This window comes from Corvus moneduloides, chromosome 2, assembly GCF_009650955.1.
Source record: "Corvus moneduloides isolate bCorMon1 chromosome 2, bCorMon1.pri, whole genome shotgun sequence".
Taxonomy (NCBI): Eukaryota; Metazoa; Chordata; class Aves; order Passeriformes; family Corvidae; genus Corvus; species Corvus moneduloides.
In genome coordinates, this window is record NC_045477.1 from 5,215,171 (window position 1) to 5,232,221 (window position 17,051).

Consider the following 17,051-nt stretch of genomic DNA (forward strand, 5'->3'; position numbering starts at 1 on the left):
CTTCAGCTCCCTTCCTGCCTTCTGCCAGCAGCTGAATCAGTAGCAAACTGCCCTTTTAAAAAAGCTGCAAGCACACAACCTGGGGATGTGTTATTTTATTCTGGTTTTTTCCTGCTCTTACCACAGAATGCTTCAGTGGTACGAGTGCAAGTGAGTTCAGTGCTTCACCATCCATTTCTTGATTGTGTTCCAACTGAAAGTGACTTTGTTGTTAAACTTCTCATTTAAAGTAAGACTTAAATATTTCCATGAAGATGAAAAGTATATTTTAACTGCTTTTCTTTGGACCACAGCAGTAGTACCGCTTACCCCTGCAGGACCTGGAAGGGAATCCACTGTTTCAGAAAAGCGTATGATTTCTTTTTCAGCTTAGTTAAACAATTGCTAGTCTTTTATCTGTCTTTAACCATCCTTATTTTTCAGTGCAGATGGGGCTTTGCTGAAGGAAAGTAATCCCCAAACAACCAGACCATTAATACTTGTTTTTCCCCGTGGTACCCAGAGCCTGTGGCTATATGTTGGTAGGCAAGGAAGAGAAGAGGAAGAGTTCTGCACAGAGGCCCTGTGCCCTCAGTCACGGTGAAAATACCTCTTGGGTTGGTAGGTTTTCCTTCTCATATTCTGGTCTCAAGTAGGAGAAAAGCTTTGTTTCTATTGTTGCTGCTTGTAAGTCCGACCTTGGGCAGCGAAGGGAACTTAAAAGCAGCAACAATAGAAACAAAGCTTTTCCTTTTCTCTGCCTGCAGCCACCTGCGAGTTTCTGGCTGCTACTTACAAATTAGACAAGCTAAAGAGATGCTACCAGTGGCATGATCAGCTCAGGTATTTTTCCACTTGCAGAGGTGACATTGAGGGTCTTCATCAGTTTTGCAGCATAGCACGGTGTGTGTTTCCTCCCTGCTGAAGGCGCTACACGTGCTCGTGACTGACAGGGAGGAGTGCCTGGTGTGCTGCAGCAGGTATGGATCAGCATGTACAGCTAATTGCCAGGCACGAGGGCTCCAGAGGATTACACTGCTAATCTAGATACCGCTCCTGCCTTATCACCTCCCCCTCCCTCCCGCCGCACGCCTGCACACGTACTTGGATCCTGTACGGAATAGGAATCAATAGTGCTGTGGGGGAGGGATGGAAGGAACATGGATCCCTGAGAGCTTCCAGTAACTGGGAGACAACAGGTCCCTTCCAGCTCTTCCTGTGGCATTGGAGTGTCTCTGGTGGCAGACCCTCCCTCCTTCTCTGGGATGGCGTGGGTGGCCACAGGAGGGTTAGATTTTGCAGAGTCTAGTAACAAAGCGCTTTGTTCGTGTTCCTCACATTCCCACCCTTGCTGCTGTCCAGGTGCCTCCCAGTGCTCACCTCTGGGTTCCCCAGGGTGGCTCTGGCATTGCTGTTCCCCTTGAGCAACTTGTTTTTGTGTTGAACACACATCCAGAGGGGTTTTGGAAGGAGATTTATTGGTGCTGAGCTGTGATCCCTGCGGGGCAATGAGATATTGTGGGGCAGATGGAAACATAACTCTTGCTCTAAATCCCTGCAAAATCCAGGGAGTATGTCTTAGCCAGAAACAGCTTCTTAGGAGCATGGAATACATGTATTTGTTCTTCTTAAATAGTTCACACCTGATACTTGGTAAGCTTAGCTTTCTCCAGGTGGTATGAAGCAGGCAGCTGGGGACACAGGGTAGCACCATAGAATGTCTCTAAAGTGTATCAGTGGGTAAAAGCTACGGGGAAATCCAAGGGAAGAAGAGATTGGTGGGTTTTGCTTGCTCTGCAGTGGCCCTGAGATGGCCCAGCTGTATTGGGGAGCCTATCTAAGTTGTTTTACTCCTGATCAGCCTGAAGTGTAAAGCTGCTGTGGTGCTAAGTGATTTTCACGGCATTGTTTCACCAGCTCAAGCTAGAGAGCCTCTGGCTCCCAGCCTGATGCTCCTCCTACATCGCTTAGCGAGGAAAGGGAGTCTCAGGCAGGTTTGCTGCCTTGCCTGGGAGTAGAGAAAACCTTGGTAGATCTCTGCTTTGTTTTGGCTCATAAAAGCTTTGATAGCCTACCCCTTGGAGGTGTTTGGGGTTTTGGAGACCCAAGGATGAACCAGAGCCAGCCTGGGGAAAAGCGAGACACCTGGATCATCCTTCTGTGTGTGGGCAGAGTTCAGCACAGCACTGGGAGCTGCTGGAAATGGAGCCTGTCCTGGGGCTTGGAGAAAAGTGTGTTGAGATGTGCACACCTGGGAACTCCAGTCTCTGCTCCCTGCCTGTTTTCTGGGATACTGCAAGCCAGTTCCTTGTCCTGAAGTTAGCCATAATTAGCTCACCGAGTCCTCGTTGATTTCGTGTTATTGAGGTGTGTGCATTTGAGGTGAGTTTTACTGGAGCTGGGTGTGCAGGCTTCCTGAGGAGGGGTGCCCGGGCCAGTGGGGAGCAGCTCTGAGCTCCGCCTCCTAGTCCTGGCAGCTGGGCCCTGGGACTCTCGCTGGCTGGGTCCCTGACACCCTCTAGTGGAAATACTTATATTTAATATTTCAGGAGCTTCCAAAACTTGATGGTGGTTGTGAGCACTCTGTGCTCAGCAGCCCACCCATCACTGAGTACCCATCCAGTGCCCTCTGCAGTGACCTGTGGCTTGGGGACTCATAGGAAATGCTGTATTCCTTGCTCTGAAGTGTTGTAAGTACAAGCTCGAAGCTGTCAGCTGTGACTGGCTCAGGGATGGCGGTAGCACACTAGATTTGCTCCCAGGAATTGCTTTTCAGTCACTCCTCTCCTTGTCCAGCCTCTTGCTGCCAAACCTAACCTTGGTGCTGGAGAGAAGGGAGTTGTGCTGACACTTGCAGAGGGTTGTGACAGCTGCAGAGATGGGCTTGTGTTGGGGGATGAGGAGGAGGCAAGGCTGGTGGATGCTGGGGGAGGTGCAGAGAAGGCTGCCTGGATGGCACATTGGGAAGAGAGGAGAAACAGGCAGGAGCTGGGTGAGAAAGAGAGAGCAAAAGGATGTGTCCTGCAGCATCCCACTTGGCTCTGATTCAGATGTGGCTCTGCTCCCTTTCACACAGGGAGGTGACTCTCATCTAAGCTTGTCCTTGCTTTCAAGTGAAGCTCAGCCGGCAGAGTGTCCCCAGAAGTCCTGCTGCTTCCTGTGGCAGGTGGCTGCAGGATGAGCGTGGGCGGCTGGCAGCGTGATGGCTGGCAGTGAAGCCAGGGCTCCCAGGTGAGCACTGTGCAGACTCACTTGTGTCCTGGTAAGCAAACTGATGTCTCTGAAGCCTGAGCAGGGTGACTGGCTTGGGAGGAACTTCTCTTCCAAGAATGCACCTCCCTGCGTGCTCTGTCCTGCCCTGGCAAGCACCTCTGCAGTGTTCCCTGCTTTCTTTTCTGGCTGTGACTTCCAGCCCTAGTCTGCTCCAGCTTGATGGGCTAAGCCATGCCTAAGGGCTAAGCTAAGCCCTCCTGTTACACAGAGTCACAGAATGGGTGAGATTGGAAGGGATCACTGAAGGTTTCTAGTTCCATCTCCCTGCTTGAGCACATTACTCAGGATTGTGTCCAGAAGGCTCTTGAGTATCTCCAGAGAAGGAGCCTCCACAGCCTCTCTGGGCAGCCTGTTCCAGTGCTCTTGTCATCCTCACAGAAAAGTTTTGCCTCATGTTTCTCTCCTCCTACTGTTCAGCACTGCCTGGCTGCATCCTCCTGACACCTGCCCTTTGGATACTTGTATACACTGATGAGGTCCTCTCTCAGTCACCCCTGACTGGTGCAGGCCAGTGGAGTCTGTGCCTTGGAGCGGTGCATGAGCCCCAGCAGACTTTTTTCCCCACTGTGGGAGTCCCCAGTGCTCAGTGTGCTCTTGAAAGGAGTTGTGACCTGCTGCCATGTTCAGCTGCCTCTTGAGAATGGCATTTTCTCTTCTCCTACCAAGTTCCCCCCTCCCTGAACATAGTACCCGAGGCACGTCTTGCAGGGTAAATAAAACAGCTGTTTGTGCATTGCTGGCCAAGCGTGAGAGTGGTGGTGTGAAGCACAGAGCCTCCCCGCTGGCCCAGCCACCTCAGGGCTCTGACTTGTTCCTCCCTGATCATCTAATCCTTCAAAAACTGGGCTTTCATTTATCAAACAGGTCTCAAGTCCTCCTGGTTAGGAAGGCGGTGCTGACTATCTGGGAATATATGTGTCTGCCATGCCGATGTAAGACAACAGCCTTAAGGCTGTGTGCAACCCAAAAGGTCTCACCAGTTCCTCTCACTGGAGGATCTTGGTTGGCTCTTTCAACTAAAGTAGCAGGAGGAATGCAGCACAGTGTGTCAGGTGTTACCACAGTTAAATTACAGCTTCAACCACATGCCGACACCTCCTGATTTTCCTCCAGGAGTGCACTTTGCAGAAATCTGCCTACATGGGATAAAGGATGCTAACCCTCCAGCCGGGTTATGACCTGGAAGTACAAAGTCATGGTTCCAACTGGCAAAATTAAGTCTGTGCTAGCCTCCAACCTTCTCAGGGAATGGTGTGGCAAGTGCTTGCCTGACGCCCAGCCTTCAGACAGGCTTCCCAGCATTACTCCCAGGAAGTGGGCAGCTCCACATCCGGCAGGCCAAGTGCCTGTCCCCTCTTGGAGCATGACCTGGCTTGTCCTGCAAAGCCACACAGGCTCCTGGGGTCAGCAGCTCCCTGAGCTTACCCAGAGAGTGGCTGTGCTGCTGAGCAGGGCTGGGGGGCACACAAGGGATCTGGTGGGGTGCGCAGGGCTCTCAGATCCGGGGAGAGAGGACAGGCACGTTTCCTTCTCAGTTACCTGCTTTCACCCCAGAAGGTGTTACACAGAGGCTCTGCATTCAAAGCATCTCCGCGGGAAAGTCACTCCAGCAAGATGATGATGAGGCTTAATTTATTTAAATAACATAAGAGAAGTTGTAAGAGCCCATGGCTGGAGGGCGAAGAGAAAGGAGCTGTGCATCTGTGGAAATTACTCAGTAAGGGTTGAAATGAGAAGTTTAAAGCTGCTTGTGCCAGCAGCGTGAACTGGCAAGGTTAGTTGTGGCTGTCACCACTGTTTGGGAGTCTAGGGTAAGGGGAAAGGTGAAGCAAGCAGAATCCTGGCCGTGGTCTGCCAGAAGCTATTGCCAGTGAGCAGGGGATGGGAGCTCCAGTGAGAAAGATGAGGGGAAGGGAGGGAGCAGAAGATGTGGTGGCCACAGGGACAGAGACAATGTCTCAATATAAGCAGCCTTACAAGGTACTTTTCCTGTTGGGCAGTAACCTGGGTGGTGAAGGTGTAGTAAAAGAAAATGCTCCTATCCGGACTGGATGTGGGAAGGTTTTCCTCTCATTTACTCCCAACTTGTTCCTTTTTTTCTTTGCCCTCTTCTGATTTTGACTTTCCTGCCATAAATAATCCCAGTGGTTGTCTTCGCTGCAGCTCATTGCTCTCTGTAGCAGTGCCTGAATGAAACAGATGCAGCTTCTGGCAGCTCAGCTAATTTTGTCAAACCATCCAGTGCTGTCAATGAAACCAAACTGAGATATGTTAATTATATTCCACTGGTACGTGGCAAAACCGTGGGCATTAACAGGCTCGCTAACACTGCCTTGTGTGCAGAGCTGGGGAGAAAGTTTACTTTCTTCTTTCCACGTGATGTTTCTTGAGACAGCAAAGTCTAGAAAGGGTTCTTTATTAAAAAGTCTTATCTTCTGGTGGTAGAACCTATTGCTGAATCCAAGCAAGGTTGAGGGGGCTGCACTTTTTGGTTTTCTTCCTGATTTTAGCAGCTATACTTCCTTTCCTCTGGTTAATCATCTGGAAAAGTAGCCAGCAGTTTTATTACCAAGTGCCTTGGCATGGCTGTGTCCTGGGAGCCAGCACTGGTTGGGATGCAATTGTATTGCTGCCCTTAGAGGAGACAGTTCCCTCTGAACGCAGAAACCCCTTCCTTTGGCCTGAGGGGGTCATTAACAGATGAAATTATATAAACAAAGGAGAAGGGAATTGGATCTCCTGACATTTTTTATGAGGGAAGATTAAAGGAACTGAGTATGTTTGTCTTGGCCCCATCAGTGACTGAGGAGGTGTGAAGACCCTGCCAGGGCTAAGGAGTGGCTGAAGGATGTGGGCAAGAGGGGGGTCACAGAGCGTGCTGGAGGGCACGTGATGGAGGAGAGGCTCCTTGTGACAAAATGCCTTGTTGGGAAATGGATGTATTAAATCGTGCTGCTCTGCAGCGTGATGGAAAATCTTGTTCAGTTGCTGAGGCCCACTGAGCAGGAATTTAAGCACCACACTGGAGTTTGTGCTGCAGGTCATGGTCTTTCCCAGCCAATTTTCCTTTTCTTAGGGGCTAAATATGAGTTAACACAGCCTTGCTAATAATACTTAATGTTTAATTGCAGCTGTAAAAAGAAACCTCTCCCCCAGCTCTCTTTTAAGACGTTTGGCCTTTACACTCAGCATTTCGACATTGCTAACTCTGGGCCGTTTGTGTCCCTCTCTGCTGCAGTGATCCCCGACTCGCTGCGGGTGACAGCGGTCCCGCAGACGCTGAGCAAGGTGGAGCACGACTCCCTGGAGCTGAAGTGCGAGGTGTCCAAGAGCACAGCCCAGCACAGCCACGTGTCCATCGCGTGGTACCGGCAGCGAGGCAGCGAGGCGCCCGTGGAGGTCATCTCCCTGAGCCGCGACTTCGTCCTGCGCGCCGGCAGCGCCTACGCCCAGCGACAGGCCACGGGAGACGTGCGCTTGGACAAGGTTGGGGAGACCACCTCCAAGCTCACCATCTACAACCTCCACCCGTCAGACCAGGGCGAGTTTTACTGCGAGGCGGCGGAGTGGATCCAGGACCCGGACAATTCTTGGTATGCCATGACCCGCAAGCGCTCCCAGGGCGCCATCGTCAACGTGCAAGCCACAGGTCAGTGTCTCCTCTGCCTTTTCTCCCTTGGCTGGGCAGTGGGAGGAGATGGGAAATGGGGCTGTGCATTGTTAGGTGGCTGGGGTTTGGCTCCCTGCAGCCAAGGGAAGTGTCAGCAAAGAGCAACCAGGGGACACCAGGGCATCAAGGGGGCTTGGGTGGCAGGCGCTGTCTCCTGGCATGGTAAGATTTGGGGCTGACACAGAAGCTAAAACATAGGTCTTAAGCACTTGGTGCTGGCACAGACAGTGAGGATTTTGTTATGTGAGGAGGTAAGAGTGACACAGCAGAGAATAAAACTAAAAGTTTCAGCGAGCACTTTTGTATCACACAAGATCCATTTACAATTCTCCTCCTAGCCCACAGCACAGTTTCCTGCCAAGGATCTAAAGACCCATCTGAGCTCTTTCTTCCTCTCTGATATCTCCAAAGGTTCTGCCTCTTGACTCCAGCTGAGCAGGGCATGAGTAGGACTAGGCTCCAGGTCATATTCCACAGTGGTACTGGATGCTGGTGTCACATCAGAGCTGCTCCCTGGAGGAAAGGGCTGTGACTGAGGAAGCCTTGGCTTGCTCTTTGCTTGATGGGCAAGAGGGTGCCTCTCTGGCAGCACAGCCCATCTGGTCTCCCACAGCAAAAGCAAGTCCCTAACCTTTCACCTCTGGATGTGCTTGTCTGAGTGATGTTGGCCATGCAGGGAGTAGCAAGTTGTAAACGCCTCACATGAGCTGTGCTGGCTCTCCTGGTGGGCTTGGCCATCCTGACACGAGTCGGTGTGTCTCTCTCTCCCCAGATAAGGAGTTCAGTGTCCGGCTGGAGACAGAGAAGCGGATGTACATTGTGGGGGAGCCGGTGGAGTTCCGGTGCATCCTGGAGGCGCAGAACATCCCTGACCGCTACTTCTCCATCTCCTGGGCCTTCAACAGCTCCCTCATCGCCAGCCTGGGACCCAACGCTGTGCCGGTGCTCAACAACGAGTTTGCCCAGCGCGAGGCCCTGGGCCAGCTCAAGGTGGCCAAAGAAAGTGACAACGTTTTTGTGCTGAAGATCTACCGGCTGCGCCTGGAGGACAGCGGCAAGTACAACTGCCGGGTGACCGAGCGGGAGAAGACTGTGACGGGAGACTTCATCGACAAGGAGAGCAAGCGGCCAAAGAACATCCCCATCACTGTCATGCCACTCAGTAAGTAGAGACGTGCCCATCCCCTCCTGGGGGCATTGCTGTACTGGGCAGCTAGCTGGGGAAGCTGTGATGTACCTGGAGCGTGGCGGTACAGGAGAGGGAGGATTAGAGTACACATGCTGTGGAGGCTTGGAATCCCAAGTGGCAAGATGTATTTTTGTTGTTGGGAAAGGGATGAAAAGGAGGGATGAGTGTCAGGTTCATAGGTGGGGAGTCATGCCCCCACCTTGCTAATGACACCAAGCTGGCAGTTCTGTTCCTGAGCTAAAGGTACATGTGACAGCCTCTGACTTGCTCCTCACACCTCTCTCCTGGCCTTGCTCTGCAGGGAGCTGGGTGCTCTGTAAAGTATTCAGCAGGCATAATGGGGAGAGCAGCTTGGCCTTGGTGTATCCTAAAAGCTGCTAGGTTCCTGCAGGCTGTTATGTGATGGTGATTCAGCTGTCTTGCAAGAGAGCTGTACTGGGAGAGACCAGGTGTGCTGCTGGAGCCCCAGTGCTCTTCAGCACGGAGCTCTGTCCTGGTCACTGTGTGTCAGCCAGCTCTGGTGAAAACAACTGAAGGCTTGCCTTGCATGTCTTCTATATGTGTCAGATAAACATGATACAGAAATAACAGGTTGAGAGGAGAGAGTCCACTGACTCATTCCTTGTTTTGCTCTCTGAAACTCTGGTAGCTGTGGCATGGTGAACCATGCATGGGTTGCCTAGGCTACCATGGCAATGGGCTTTGACCAAGCAGAGGGTAGCTGCAAGAGGATTTTGTGCTATATTTGCCTCCTATCTCCTAGATTGGTAGGGAAATGCAGCCCTTTCCTCTAGCTTTTTTTTTCCCTCCTCATTTCTCCAAAAGAAATTCTATTTCTTTTCTCTCCTACCGATATTTGGTCTCATTTGTTTGGCTTTGAAAATTACTCTAGCTAGAAATCTTGCATTGGACAAACATCTCAAATGTAGTGTTTGTAGATCCAGCCACCTTTCAGACAGATTTGATTCTTGCCTTTGATAAATCACCAGCTGCAGGAACAAATGTGATGATTTTTCAAGGGTGCTAAGTGTCCATAACTCTGATGGAAGGCAGCAGGAGTAACCAGCACTCAGTATCTCTGAGAAGCCAGCCACAAAGCCTTACTTCTCTGGAAAGCTCAAGATACCATATTTTTTTTTCAATGTTACCCAACAGCGATAGCTACCTATAGTATCACTAGCAGTGGGAGTGTGGGAGAGCTTCTCCCAAAAGGTGTTGGTAGGAATGGAAGTGGCAAGATGGTGATCAGGATGACGTGAACTGAAAAAGCCACAGGGCGCTGGAAGCTTTTTTTTTTTGGCAGAGCCAGTTGCACACAGTGCGTATTGTAGCAACAGAAATTCCCTCAAGTTTTGCTGAGATCCCATCCCGGACCTGTGACCAGAAGACACGGCAATGTCTCCCGAGCCGTAGGCAGAGAGATTTCTCCCAGCTTTGGCCTACACCTGCCTTGAGTGTGCAAGTCACCAGGAGCAGCTCGCTGCCCACCAGCTGTTTTTGGATGTGGTCACGCATGAGATTAAGACGTGCCTGGACCCAAATGCGTGGGCAGTTTCCTGCACCTGGTAGAAAGCGTCTCTGGCCAGCAGCGTCCTTCTTGCAGCCCGAGCAGTGGCGAGTGTGTATCATCTGCCCTGTGTGTATGCGTTTCTCTCCTTAGAGACCAGCATCTCCTTGGAGATAATCAACAACGCCAGCAATGTCTTGGAGGGAGAGAGCCTGCGCTTTGGCTGCAACGTGCGCTCGGGCCTCGGGCCGCAGAGCCGCCTGTCGGTCACCTGGCAGCTGGTGGACAAGCTGAACCGGCGCAGCGAAATCGTGCGTCTGGACCGCGAGGGCACCCTGCACCCCGGCCCCGCGTACGCGGAGCGCAGCAGCTACGGGGGCATCCAGGTGGAGCAGGTCCGGCCCGGCTCCTTCACCTTGGAGATCTTCAACAGCGTCAAGGCGGACGAGGGCCACTATGAGTGCCGGGTGGCCGAGTGGACACGGACACTGGATGGGGAGTGGCAGATGGTTGGGGAGCGGCACACGAGCACCCCGGTGTCCATCACTGCTCTGGGTGAGTACTTGAGGCGTGGGGGGCCCTGGGGCCACGGTCCCCATGTGCCTGGCCGGCCCGCAGAAGGTCACCTGCAAATCACTGAGGCTGTTCTCAGCGTTCCTGCCTTTGCTTGCCAGCAAGATGGAGGCACCCAGCAGCCTGCCCACAGCTCCTCGTAGGTTGGTGCAAAACGCCTGCATGCGCCGTTGTGTGTGTGGGCAAAGTCTGAGGGGTGGCTGTGGCAGGAGCAAAGCAGGGGATGGCTGAGGAGAGGGATAGGGCTTCCAGAGTCCTTCAGAGGAGAGAGGCTGCCCATCCCATGATGTCTCCTGCCAGTACTGGAGCTGGGTTTTGGTCAGTGCAGTGGTGGTGCTCCATTGGCAGCCTGTGGGCGTCGAAGCCTCCTTGCCTGCTGTGGGTAAACCTTATCTCTGCTCACCGGATCAGGAGCACAAAATGCTGGGCATCTGTTGGCCCAGCCAGCAGAAATGGTGAGCATCTCTGACAGAAAGCATGAGTCAGGAATGGTCCTCGCTGCGTCTGCAGGGAGGCACTGAGCTGCTGCCCCAGAACCACAGTGTTGTCTACAACCAAGCTAAACCAGTAGCTGGGATCATCGCAGCTGGTACTCTGCTCTGCCAAGGGGCTCCTCTATTCAACCACAGTGAAACCACATCACTTTAGGAGAGGGGCAGGTAGGGAGTTTGATATTTTGCATGGATTGTGGGTTACTTTGGTCCTCTTGGTCTGGTTCCAAAAGTGATCTGCAGAAGGCTGGAGAAGGGATGAATGCTTCTGTGAGGCCACTGGTTTTCAGAATGCCAAGGCTGAGACAATCAGGCGGCTCTATTGAAAGGTCGAGATAGGAATTTTGGCAGGAGGTGGGGATCGTGTGGCTTTTCTTGGTACTCTGCAGTGTTCATCTTAAGCTTTGACAAGATGTGTGTGAGACCATACTTAAAAGTCATTTTGTATTCTGATGAAAATCTTGCTTTTTTCCTCCTTTCCTCTCCTTTACTGTTGACCTCCTTTCAGAGGCTGTTTTGTCTGGAGTTAGAAATCTTTCCTGTATAGCTTCCAAAAGCAGGTACGGATGTTCTTTTGTAAAGAACTAAAGGCAAATTCTCATCTAGTTTCAATAGTGTCTTCCTCATGAGGTCAGCAGCATTTGGCCTGCTACAAGTCCCAAGTATCAACCCTTCCCTTTACTCTGCCACTTGTAAAGGCATTGTGATTAAGCATTGGGATTTTAAAATGTGTCACTTCTACTCTTGTTAAAATTTAAGATGCTCAGAAGTGCACAGCAGTTGCAGAAGATGTGATGGAAAGGTGGTTGTCCCACCTCCTCTGCTCCTCAGTCACCAGCTGTTGAGCATGTTCTGTCAAGTCCTAAGAAATTCCTAGGTCTCTTCCTTTAACTAGCAAAGAAGTAGCTCATAAAAATATAGTAGAGAAACTGTTGAGTATTGCTTTACTGCTGAATCTGGTTTTTTTTTGTTCAGCCTAATGTTTTTGAAATGTCCTGAGAAACTCAAATGCAGGGTGCCAAGAAAGAGCAAGAGAGGTTTATGGTTTCAGAAACTGCTGTTTTAAAAAAAATGCAGTAAATTTAGTGACACATTTCAAGTTAAGGTCTCATCGTTTGCCAGCCTGCTGGGGTAAGAAACTCTAGCTGAACCACACAGATGATGTTCAAACCCATAAATCTAACCACAGGGTGCTTCAGAAACAACAGCCAGAAGTGAGAGATGTACTGTCAGAAGAGACCAGATGTTCCTGAACTTCTGAGGCTGCTGAATGCGTGGCAGGGGCTTAAGTCCCTGGCTGGCCACAGAAGGATGGGGGGGGGAGGGAGTGCTGTGTTTTTGTAGGGAGGATTTGCAGAAAATCAGTCCACTTTTGTGCTTTTTGTACCAAACCCCAAAAGAAGCGCTTTTGTTTGTTAACCTAAGTGCCATGACCATGCAGGTGGAGTTGAAGACCTGAGAAACGCACCTGGTATCTGCATGGCTTCATGAAGCTTCCTTGCCCAGGCCAGCTGGAGAGTAAACTTGATGCAGTCAGCTGGTCTTGGTGAAATTAGGTTGGCTTTCTAGGGCCTTCAGGGTTTCTTTGAGCTGGGCCTGGTAACACACTTGCTGGGAGCAGGAGGGCCGAAGGTGAGGGCTTATGTGGGGCTGAGATGCAGCAGCTCTGCAGGGGAGGCAGCCTGCGTCTCACGCTGCACTCCTGGGTAATCACTGAACATGCTGTGAGAGGCTTTAATCCCGAAGATTGACCTGTTTCCTCAGTAATTACACATCCCAGAGCTCGGGCATGGTGATGCCGTGGGGTCGCAGAGGCACTTGCTGGTGGAATTGTGCAGATTTGGTGGGCTCCATGCTGTGCCCGGTCTGCCTGCAGCAGCAGGGAGCTCCTGGCTCATCTCTTCAAGCCAGTGGCAGGCTGAAGCTCCATGCTGACCCAGAAGATGTTCCTTTTTTGCCTGGGCACTGTCTGGGGTCTCTTCAAGCAGTGGCAGCTCTGCTGAGAGCTGGGGTGGTCAGCACTGCAGGGAGAGGGAGAACTGTCAGTCCATGTGGGATGCCCCATGGAGCCTCTGAGGAGGGGAGCGCTTCTTGGGGATGTTGGCAGAAGAAAACAAGGTCCCTGCTAAGTCTGCTGGCCCACACTGAAGTGATTGGAAGAGAAGAAAATATTTCTCTGTGCAGCTTGGCACAAATGAACAATGGAAATACTCTGACTGAACATGTAAGCCTCACTGGCTTACGGTTGACTAACTGGAATATGTTATCTTTTAATTACTAATAGACTGCTGATTTCAACTCCTCTAAACAAACAAAGTGCTGGGGGTAGACAAGTCAAAGTATATTGACCAGCTTGCAGAGTGGCAGACATGCGAGAATAACTGCATAAAGCTGTCCTGGAGTTGTGACCTGGAAGAGAACAAAAGCTGTGCTGTGTGAAGAGCAGGAGCAACCAGCTTCTCTTTCAGTTTGCCTCCATGCTGGGGTTTTGTAACTATTGCCACCTCTATGGTGCATGTTTTGAAGGCTGCTGCTAGTTGCTTTCTTCATTCTTCCTCCAGCTGCAGCAACCAGACACAGACCTGGGGTGGGGGACAGGGTGGGACCCCCTGCCCAGGAGGTGGATGTGAATCCCAGGGGGCTGGTGCTGAGCAGCTGCTCTGCCAGGTGCTGCTCCCTTGCCGTTGTGCTGCTGCATTTCCAAACAGGGTTTTGGCAGCCCGCAGAGGCTTCCTGCCCTCTGGATCTCAGGGGGTCTCACTCCTCTGGGCAGAAATCAAGGGCAATCCTGCTGTGGCTGCAGCCCGTGCTCACTCAGGCAGTCACTGCTGCTCAGGCAGTCACCACTCGTGTGTTCTTGCCTCTGCTTTTCACTTGGCCGTAGCAAACGAGAAGCCGACACAGCTCGAGTGGCTGGTTGTACCACTGGATGACCACGCTCTGGCTTTTGCATGCTGACAGCAGGGCCTCCTCAGGCAGGCGTCTCTCAACGCCCTCTCCTCTCTTCCCACAGAGGCCGGATTTGCTGTCACAGCCATCTCCCGCACCCCGGGGGTGACCTACAACGAGTCCTTCGACCTCCAGTGCATCATCAAGCCCCACTACCCGTCGTGGGTGCCGGTGTCGGTGACGTGGCGCTTCCAGCCGGCGGGCAGCACCGAGTTCCACGACCTGGTGACCTTCACGCGCGACGGCGGCGTCCAGTGGGGCGACAGGTACGCGGGGTTCCGCACCCGCACCGCCATCGAGAAGGCCGAGTCCAGCAACAACGTGCGCCTGAGCATCAGCAGGGCCAGCGACACCGAGGCCGGCAAGTACCAGTGCGTGGCTGAGCTCTGGAGGAAGAACTACAACAGCAGCTGGACGAGGCTGGCGGACAGGACCTCCAACCTGCTGGAAATCAGGGTCCTGCGGCCAGGTGAGCGCCAAGGGCGCGTGCAGGGGCTGAGGGGCGCGTTGGGGGGACAGGGCGTGTGCTGGTGCTGCAGTGGTCTCCCCTGAGTTAGGACTGCTCTTTGACTGTGATCGTGTTGGTGTTCCTTTGTCCACCTCTGGGGAACTGGGCCCTCTGCCTCTTGTATGCTATCCGTGGGGTTTTCTTCTGGGAAGTGAGGTGGCTGAGCACAGTCCAGTCTCCGGACTGTTCCTGTGAGACAGGTGGTTTTCAGGTTGCCACCTCCATTCATCAGGGCAGACTCTGAAAAGAGAGAAGAATGGTGCAGACAGGATCAGGGAGAGAGACGTGTTCCAACCAAAGCTGCACATGCACCACAGGTGGGGTGCTGCAGCTCTGGTCTAGTAACTGGGTGCATCTCTCGTTCTAGGACTCCTTCCTAGGGTCTCTCCTGGTTGGGCTTTGTGTTTTTCCTGTCAGTATCCCTCTTCATACTCTCTCCACCTTCCCCAACCCTGTCTTTAGACAGCTCAGGGGATGCTGTGAGCTCCGGCCACCTCACGAGCTCTCCATCATTTTCCTCCCCTCTCTCTCCCTTGCCCTCATCTCCTGGTTAATCTTCTCCATTTATCTTGATTATGCTGCCTTGTAATACATGTTTTACTGCTTGCAAGGTCGAGTTGGTGATGTTCATCATTTTAGCTTACTTCCCTAGGAAACAGTGTTGAATGGATGTGGTCCCTGGAGTAATATGCTTCTTCCCAGCCCTGTGCATGTATATCTGTGTGTGAGACAGAGAGGGAAAGAGAAATCCTTGATAACAGCATCCGGAAGAGAGCCTGTGTGTCACAGCTCAGGGTGGCAGGCAGGACAATTAAACTGTGCTCTGGCAGCCTGTTGTTCTTTCCTGGGGCAGTAACCCTCAAGTGATGCCTTAAGAGAACAAGTTGTCTAGGTCTCCATGGTTTTCACCTCTCCCTGTCTCACAGCTGCTCAGCGAATGACTGCAACACAAATCTTAGCTGTTAGTTCAATGAGCCCTGCATAATGTTTGAGGCTTTACAGCTCACAAGCTGGGATGGAAGAGAAGAGGGACTCCCCAAAGCTCTCCGAGCACCGTGGCTGCACCCTCTCTGTGTTTGTTTCCATGTCCCAGGCAGCCTCTGGGAGCGAGTGGTTGATGTTCTCCATGAATGTGGTATTGGCAGTCGGACCAGGGACTGCTCTGGTTCTCTCCGGTTTTGCAGGTGGCAGAGGGTCGTGTTGTGTCATTCCTGGGTCTTTGGCTGGATAATCTCCAGAGAGGATCCAGGATGATGTGGGACACAACTTCCCCAGACACTTCTGAATGAATGTCCTAGAGCCTTCCCAGTCAAACCTGTGCTGTTGAAGCGGGAGCTGGGTTTCAGATAAATATCCAGGGCTTCTTCAAAAGGGATCATTCAGGACCCCAGAACGATTAAAGCACTGAGAGCACTGTCTGTCTAATTCTGTGCCTCTACAGTCACCGTCATGTGAGGTAACTTCAGGTTGCTGTTTGCTGTCTCGCTCCTAGCTTTTCCTTTCCCATTAGCCATGAGTATCTGCCTTGACCCATACGCTTGGGTCACCTATCTCCACTACCAGTCCACTAAGGGACACCACAAAGAAGTCTTGTCTTGAGGTCTTTTGGCAAATGGAGCCAGCATGTGTTTCTAGATTGTAAGATAATGTTGGGATTCTAGTTCCCTCTTAAACCCCTGCTCCTTGTTTGAGTGACTTTTCTATTTGACAGGTTCCAGGTGCAGACATGAGAATAAGTATATGTCAGCCTTTGAAGTGTGTTGAGGAGAGAAAGGTAGATTAGTGGTGACCTCCTTGCTTTGTGAATTCCTGCATCCCTAAGGAATAGGGTGCCAGAGCTTCTCCTGGTGTTGGTTTGCCATTTCAGCGCTCAGACTGCCTCTCCTTGGCACTCTTGCAGTGGGGTGGTGTTTCTAGATGTCATCTTTGCTGGGTAGTTTAGTCACTGCAGAGATGGCAGTGCTGATTTTGAATTGCATGTGTTAATGTGGCTGCAAAGTAATTTCACCTATGGCTATCTTGTGGCAAACAGGTAATGCTGAGGGAGTGCCAGCAGCTTGAAACATCCAGTCCTTCCCTACTCCCAGAAGAAATGAGCAGTATTTTGAGAAATGAAACATGTAGGGCCTGAAGGAGGGAGTAAGAAAGGCAGGCAATGGCAGCATTAAACCAGCTCTGAGTACAAGGTCTGCAGGCAGGAAGGCACAAGTGTCCTGTGTGGCATCTGAGCCAGATTTGACCTTTGAGTGTGACGTTCTGATCCCTCGGGCAGGAAGCTGTTTTAAGGACTGGCAGTGTGAGGAAGGTCCCTAGAAAGGGTGCTGGCTGTGTGAGAGCTTATAAAGAATTTAGGTATCACTAAAGTTCTCCAGCAGTAGCAGTGGGATCCGAAGCTCCCGTTCCTGGCCTGCTGCTCAGTGTCACGCAAGCCTGCACACCTTGGGTTGAAAGCTCCTGTGTGCTTTGCAGGGACAGAGACCTGCACTGCTTTAGGGCCAGTGCTGAGTTCTAACTTGTGCAGGCTGGGGCAGAAGTTCAGGCTGCTGTGTGGGGAGCTGTTGGATGTGACTGGGGACCAGACTGGCCAGATTGCCTGTGGTTATTTCATTTGCCTACAATGCAGTGCTCTCCTTTTTTACTTCCATATCTCAAGCTGCCTGTTGATTCTTTCTTGGTGAGCTCATGCTGCCGCAGAAGGGGAGGAATAATAAAAGTCTCAGCTCATGCCAGCTGCTTCCCTGAAAGCAAAGCTGGCAGGAGACCATGCAGAGTAGTGCAGCCTGAACTTTGCAGTGAGCCCCAAGTGCAGGGGTGGAGATCTCTTTTGTGTTTGGGGCTCCCCTTCCGCTGCAGTATCTGGCCTGCCTCTGCAAACCTGGGTCTTTCGTCTTATTTTTAATAAAGACAGAAGA

At 51.8% G+C, this 17,051-nt stretch overlaps 1 protein-coding gene across 2 annotated transcripts in view; it reads left to right on the forward strand.

Moving 5' to 3' along the window:
- IGSF3 (immunoglobulin superfamily member 3) overlaps window positions 1-17,051 on the forward strand; it is a 94,700-nt gene that overhangs the window by 54,810 nt on the left and 22,839 nt on the right. Inside the window, exons 3-6 of one of the 2 annotated variants that reach the window (XM_032096479.1) lie at window positions 6,491-6,901; window positions 7,695-8,084; window positions 9,772-10,173; window positions 13,696-14,100. In XM_032096479.1, the coding sequence (XP_031952370.1) occupies window positions 6,491-6,901; window positions 7,695-8,084; window positions 9,772-10,173; window positions 13,696-14,100 (1,608 nt within the window). The remainder of the gene's footprint in view (window positions 1-6,490; window positions 6,902-7,694; window positions 8,085-9,771; window positions 10,174-13,695; window positions 14,101-17,051) is intronic. The other variant, XM_032096484.1, reaches the window with a different exon arrangement.